The following is a 6,282-nucleotide window of genomic DNA, read 5'->3' on the forward strand; positions in this document are numbered from 1 at the left end:
AAACTTCATAAATAAAGCTGTTGAGAGGGAAGGCAAGGGAGTCTGAAGTGAGAAATGTAAAACCTGAAATGGCTAGAGTTGATCGATTAAAAAAATCTTTGTGATGGAAGGAGAATTGCTTCATCTCCAATCGACACTCTGGATTCTGAACCCGGCAGTAATACTGTATCTTCTCCGTGGATTGACCTTCCATCAAATTTACTTTGTTGTTGCTGGCGTTTATTTATCATAAAATACAGGAAGATTGAGTAAGTTTAAATTCAGATAACAGTCGAGGCATTTTGGATATTACAATTGTGAATTGGCAAAATGTTTCCATTTATTTACCTTAATGGATATGTGTCTTTAAAATGTTTTGCCACTGATAGATAAACAACAGTGCATCCCCATACTCAAACCCAAGGGTCATTTGCATCTTGTAGCATAGCGGTAGTTTAGTCAAAATTTTCATCTAAATGAAATGCATACAGCTAAATTTGGGAAGACTAATTATCCTCAAACTCCCTTTATTTATCATTTGGAAAAGGCACATGTGGATGGTTGAAATAAGCACAGAAGAGATGTTGTGATGGTATAGTCTGAAATCGTGCTCCAAAGCACTCCACTACAAATCATTTAATCAAATAGAACAAGGAGTATTCATTCCACTTTACAAAAGGGTCCAAGTAAAAACATATACATTTGCAACACCCTTCCATTTTACTTTACTACGTATGTAATGTATATAACGCCATCAAATTCTACTGTACATGCATATGGAAACTGAAGAAAATTAGCCAGAAGCTCAGAAAAACTCCACCAGCGAAGAACAGCCACACATCCTTGTCATAGATGAGGAGAGAATCAGTACAGAAAGGCACTTTGCAATGTTTCATGTTTCGCCAACTTTTTATGTCCTATGAAACTGTAAAACACAGAAAATTTATATTTTATTGTTGCCATGGCTCTTGAACCTTATCTAATTTGTTCATGTTTTAAGTGTTTCAAATTACTTGAAGGGATAGGTCTCCAAACAGATGATGGTCCCCTATATATATATATATGGTACATGCTTTGACAGTAAATAAGGACCATTAACTGTTTGGTTACCCACATTCTTCAAAATATTTTTTTGTGTTCAGCAGAAGAAAGAAAGATTCATACAGGTTTGGAACATCTTGAGGGTGAGTAAATGATGTTCATTTTTGGGTGAACTTTTCCTTTAAGAGCCCCACAATCTTACCATAGGCACTTTAACCTTCAATTGCAACTTTGGTAGCTCCCAGACATCCATTTATGGCATCCAAAGTTAGGCCACCAGCCACTGCCAACTCCTAGAAAAATGAGAATATGAGAACTGAAACAAATACTATTTGTTGGTGGGGTGATGGCAACATCGTTTTTCATACAATGAAGATGTTTAAAAATACTGAAGGAAAAATACCTTTATAGTTTCAGTTTCTACTTGTGGCATAATTTCATCTTGAGCCTGAAATGTATATAAATATTCATAATTTCACTCGCAGTAACAGTATTTAATATAAAACTGTTCTTGTGTACTTTCTATTTAACAAACAATCCTGAAAGATCATGGTTTCCCAAAAAATATAAAGGAACATAATTATTTTCAACAGTGATAATTATAAGAAATCTTTTTTAGCACCATATCAGAATAATTTCTGTAGGATTAATGACTGCTGAAAATGTAGCTTTGCCATCTAAGGTATAAATTACACTGTACAGTATATTCAGACAGAAAACAGTTATTTTAAATTATAATAATAAATAAAAAAAAATCTTCTATTTGTTTATATACTGTATTTTTAATCATATAAAAGCAGTCTTGGTGAGCATTAAAGGTTTCTTTAAAAACATACAAATCCTAACTAACCTCAAACTTTTGTGTATGTGTGTACATATCTGTAAATAATGGGATGCTGCAGTCAAGCTCACTTGTATAATCTTTGCTACAGGCACAGGCAGAGGCTCAGGCTCAGGAGGAGGAATCGTTTCATGACACTCTGATAGAACCTCGGGGGCATCTGTTGTTGTTTCAGGAGTCTTTGGGAAAAGGCCATATATTCTATTTAGATCCATCCAAGGAGCTAACAGGATTTAATACCTGATGTGCACATTGTAGGTGTGTCTCCTCTCTTAGTTCTACTGCTCACCTGCTCCTCTTCAACGGTTGGGGTCCACCGCTACTGACTCAGTCACAACACATACTTCAGCGATGGGGTCACTTTTGGACTCGACCGAAGGCTTGAGCATGTGAAAACCCGAGGGCAAGAAACCATGTTTAAAATTAAACTTCAATCTAAAGGGATTCTGAACAAATATGCTTGAAATTACTAGATGAAAGGAGTTAATAAAAAAGCATATTTTTTTGGTTTTACCGTTGGTTCTTCCAGTAGGACTGGCTGCTGCTGCTTCTGCTCAGGCTCTGGCTCCACTAAAGCTTCTGCAGGTATCGCAGCTTCCTAATAAAAGGAATGCATATTATTTCTATGCCCCTGGGCATTCATTGCAAATGTTATTGAAGTGAGCTTTTTACCACTACAGAGGAATATTTTACTTTACTGGACAGTTTACAAAAAAAAAAAAAAAAATTCAGGACTTTTTAATAATTCTCATGTTTTTTCCAAACATGTAAGACTTTATCTCTTCTGCAAAACACAAGATACTCAGAAATGTATTTGTAATTTTTTGTTTGTTTAATGTTTATTTTTTAAACAAAAAATTGGGGGGGGGGGGGGGGGGGGGTTCAAAACAGTTTGCCGAAGTCTACTTTCTAGAAAGGTTCCCTCAGCATCTTATATAGTAGAAATATAAATATATAAAGTAAAATCTAAGTAAAATATATATAATTAAACACGCCAAACTAAAACAGATTTGTCCACGTTGTTATGATATGCTTTCTTTAACTGCTGTTTTCTCACCACTTCCATTTGTTGTGTGTATTGTTATTAAGAGATGGGTTTGCAACACATAAGGTAATATTAAAAGAACTTGACATCTGTGTTCATGTTCTACAGAGGAAAGTCAGTCAGTGGGGTCCAAAACAACTCCACTTTCACTGTATAGACAAAATTCTGAGATACATCTGTGTTTAAGTTCCAGAGAAGAAAGAAAGTCATACAGGTTTATAAAGACACAAGAGTGTTTTTTTTTTTCTTTTTTTTTTTTATACTTGGAGAAAAATCTAAAGAGTTTACCACTGGAAACTCTTCTGGTTCAGGCTCTGCGTGTACATCCTATAAGAAAGCAAGGAACTTGTTTAAAATGTTAAGTTTGCCTTAAAAACACTGACAAAAGTGTCCAAGGGAATGTAAATAGAAGGGGATGAGTGATGCTCTCCAAACAAGTACACAAACGGACAAGACAGAGTAACCTGTAGTGCATGCAAATACATTCATGCAATGAGTCCATTGCTATGTGCCAAGAAGATGTATTGTGTCAGTCACCTCCATGACTTCTGTGTTGACTTCAGCAGGCTCATTTTCAACAGTTATGGCTTCGGCTTCAACAGCAGGTTCTTCCAAGACACCGACTTCCACTGCAGCATCAGCAACAGGCTCAACTTCAGGTACTACTGTTTCTGTCACAGTTTCAACCGCAGCAACAGTTTCAGCTGTAGTCACCATCTCTGGCACTGGCATCTCTACTACAGGATCCTCAGCAGGAAGCTCAGCTTCATCTTCACACTTGGTTTCAATCTCAACAGGCTGAGCTACAATATGAGTCTGCACCAGAACATCACAAACATGAGGAAAAAATGCAAAACAATGTACACAAAATGCTCAGGTTTACAGATCCTGGGCTTCAAATGTTACAGTACATGGAATTATAGTGAGTTGCATGTTAACCCTGTAAAGCCTGATGTGATATTTAAAAAATATATTCTTTTGAAATTGATCTGCCTACTGAAATATATCATATTTTAAATCAAGGCTCTATGCTACCATTCAAAAGTCTGGGTACAGTAAGAATTTTTTTAAAAAAAAAGGCATAAATGCATTAAAACAAATGCTATTATATATAAAGGCTTTAAGTAAAAAGCATTTATTACATATAAAGGCTTTAAGTGAATTACCTAATTTTGTTTTGTGGTGGTAAAACAAATAGTATCAAACCAAAATAAATTACAGTATTTTCTATCTATACATATGTATATCAACCAACCTCTGTGGCTACAGGTGTAGTGTCCTCGAACTGAACCTGTCAATAGCATATTTTTAAAAAGATCATAGTTAACGAATGAACAAATTCCATTGATAAAGTCCATTATATTATAACCATTACATCCTTATATATGTTTATTCTACAGGCATGATGTATGTTTGTGTAAAGCTAGAGTCCTTGTTAGTATGAGTTAATACATTTCCTTACACCTCATAAAGCAAAGTTACGAGAAAAGAACATTAGTGCACTCTGAAAGGTAAGGTGCCGGAGGCCTGGTAATAAGGAAAACCCCATTTACCAGCCCATTAGTGTGTGTGGTCAAAGGCAATGGTGTTTAGTAGATAAACAGTGGTGAAATGTCAAGGGCTGATGGGATAATGTGTTACATACCTCAGATTCTGCAGGGATCGACACTGGCTCATCAATAGATGTGACCTAAAGAAAAAGAACAGTAAGACACAATATTTTAAAGCTCAGTGTCCACATCATACTAACGATCCAATGTGTTACAAACTGTCTGTCATAAAGTCCCTTAAACTATAGTATAATAATACTGATAATCACAACACTTCTTTAATTTATACTTTATGTCACAACAAGAAGATAAACGGCTAAATGTTAATAATGCATATTCATTCCAGAACAAAGTGTAAAACGAGTACAACATATGCATGTTGAAATATTGAGTATGATTTAATATTAATGTGTTCTACTTTGCTATGCCAGTCTCTGCTTAGAGTACTAAAAAACACTTGCACTTGCTGACAGAAGGTAAGTGCTCCAAACGCCCCCTGTGGGAGCAGAACAAAATGTTCCATGGCTAATTCGAGAATTTGAAAAAAAAATAAATAAAATAAATAAATAAACTAGCAATGTGCAGCCAAGCTGTTCTGAGATCGTCCACTTTTCCATCTGTGGAAGCCCATTTCTGCCATATAAGAAAAAAGTTATGCTTTAGTATCACAATCATTATTATGGCATGGCAAAGTAATAATTCTGAGAAAAAAGTGGTGGAAATGGACTTCTATACCTACCAGCATACAGAAATGTCAAATTGTCATACAAAAGTTTCTCTTTTCAGTGGCCTCACTTAAGGTTTAATGAGACTTTTAATTATAAAATAAAAATTATAAGCGAAAATCAATGAAAATGAATGCAAAAATTGAAAATCTTCTAATGCCAACGCAAACATGGCCACACAATGTTTTACAAGTCACCTTTATTAAGCATGAAAATGCCACAAGACAGCACTGAGAAAGTTGTACAGCAATAAAAAACTAAATTGGATTAAAAATAAATAAAAAAAAAAAAAAAAAAAAATGATAAGAACCTGGGTAAAGTATTACTGTCTAATGTATGCACACATTCACACACGCCCCATATGCAGAATGACATTTGTATTGTATTGTACACACAAAGACTTACACAGTCCAAAAATACACACACAACTGTCACAAAGTTTGTGTGTTAAAGAGACAAAAGAGATTCTGTTGGCCACCACGCCTCCTCAGAGCGGAGTATGTGCATGTGGTTATAAAAATGAGCTTACAGTCAGATATCTGCTTCACATTCTCTTTCTTCAAAAGTTTGACCATCTTAGAACAAAAAACGTCTTTTTACTAATTAATTAGAAAATCATCGCATTTACAATTCTAATTTATTTAGTAGTAACTTCCTACACTCAAATTTAACAATAAATAATTAAAGGTGCCATACCCCCTCATTAGCATGCATGACTAGGCCATGTACCCCACCAAGCACATTCCTCATCTCCACCCACCTATCTGCACACACAAGCTCCTCCTCCAAACTGTCTAACACACCAGACACTGAAACACCCACCTTGGCCTACAACAAATACAAGGAGGGTTTGAAAAAAGCTAGGGGCAGACACAGAGACAACAAACTATTATATTTTTCCAGCAGCTAAACCCCTTCACCAGCCTCCATCCATTAAGGTGGGAGCTCACCTGCGTTTCCACAGAGATATCCAGTAAGTCAACAGGCTCGCGAGGGCCTCGAAACCAACTCAGAATGAGACCCATGCCGTCACAGACCTGACAATCTCCAGTAAACTCAGCCTTAACGCTGACACTCACTGCAAGGGTATGTGCCTCTCTT

The 6,282-nt window shown here is 35.9% G+C and overlaps 1 protein-coding gene across 1 annotated transcript; it reads right to left on the reverse strand.

Annotated features, from left to right (window-relative positions):
- Positions 1-471: 471 nt before the first annotated feature.
- LOC113107276 (major latex allergen Hev b 5-like) lies at positions 472-6,239 on the reverse strand. Its single transcript, XM_026269660.1, has 11 exons — positions 6,132-6,239; positions 4,552-4,596; positions 4,162-4,197; positions 3,444-3,722; positions 3,195-3,233; positions 2,376-2,459; positions 2,151-2,241; positions 1,933-2,040; positions 1,424-1,468; positions 1,223-1,313; positions 472-904 (listed from the first exon to the last, which is right to left on the reverse strand). Exons 1-7 carry the CDS (start codon positions 6,204-6,206, stop codon positions 2,161-2,163), a joined length of 639 nt encoding a protein of 212 aa, XP_026125445.1. The 5' UTR covers positions 6,207-6,239; the 3' UTR covers positions 472-904; positions 1,223-1,313; positions 1,424-1,468; positions 1,933-2,040; positions 2,151-2,160.
- Positions 6,240-6,282: the final 43 nt, after the last annotated feature.

This window comes from Carassius auratus, chromosome 8 (genome assembly GCF_003368295.1).
Source record: "Carassius auratus strain Wakin chromosome 8, ASM336829v1, whole genome shotgun sequence".
Classification (NCBI taxonomy): domain Eukaryota; kingdom Metazoa; phylum Chordata; class Actinopteri; order Cypriniformes; family Cyprinidae; genus Carassius; species Carassius auratus.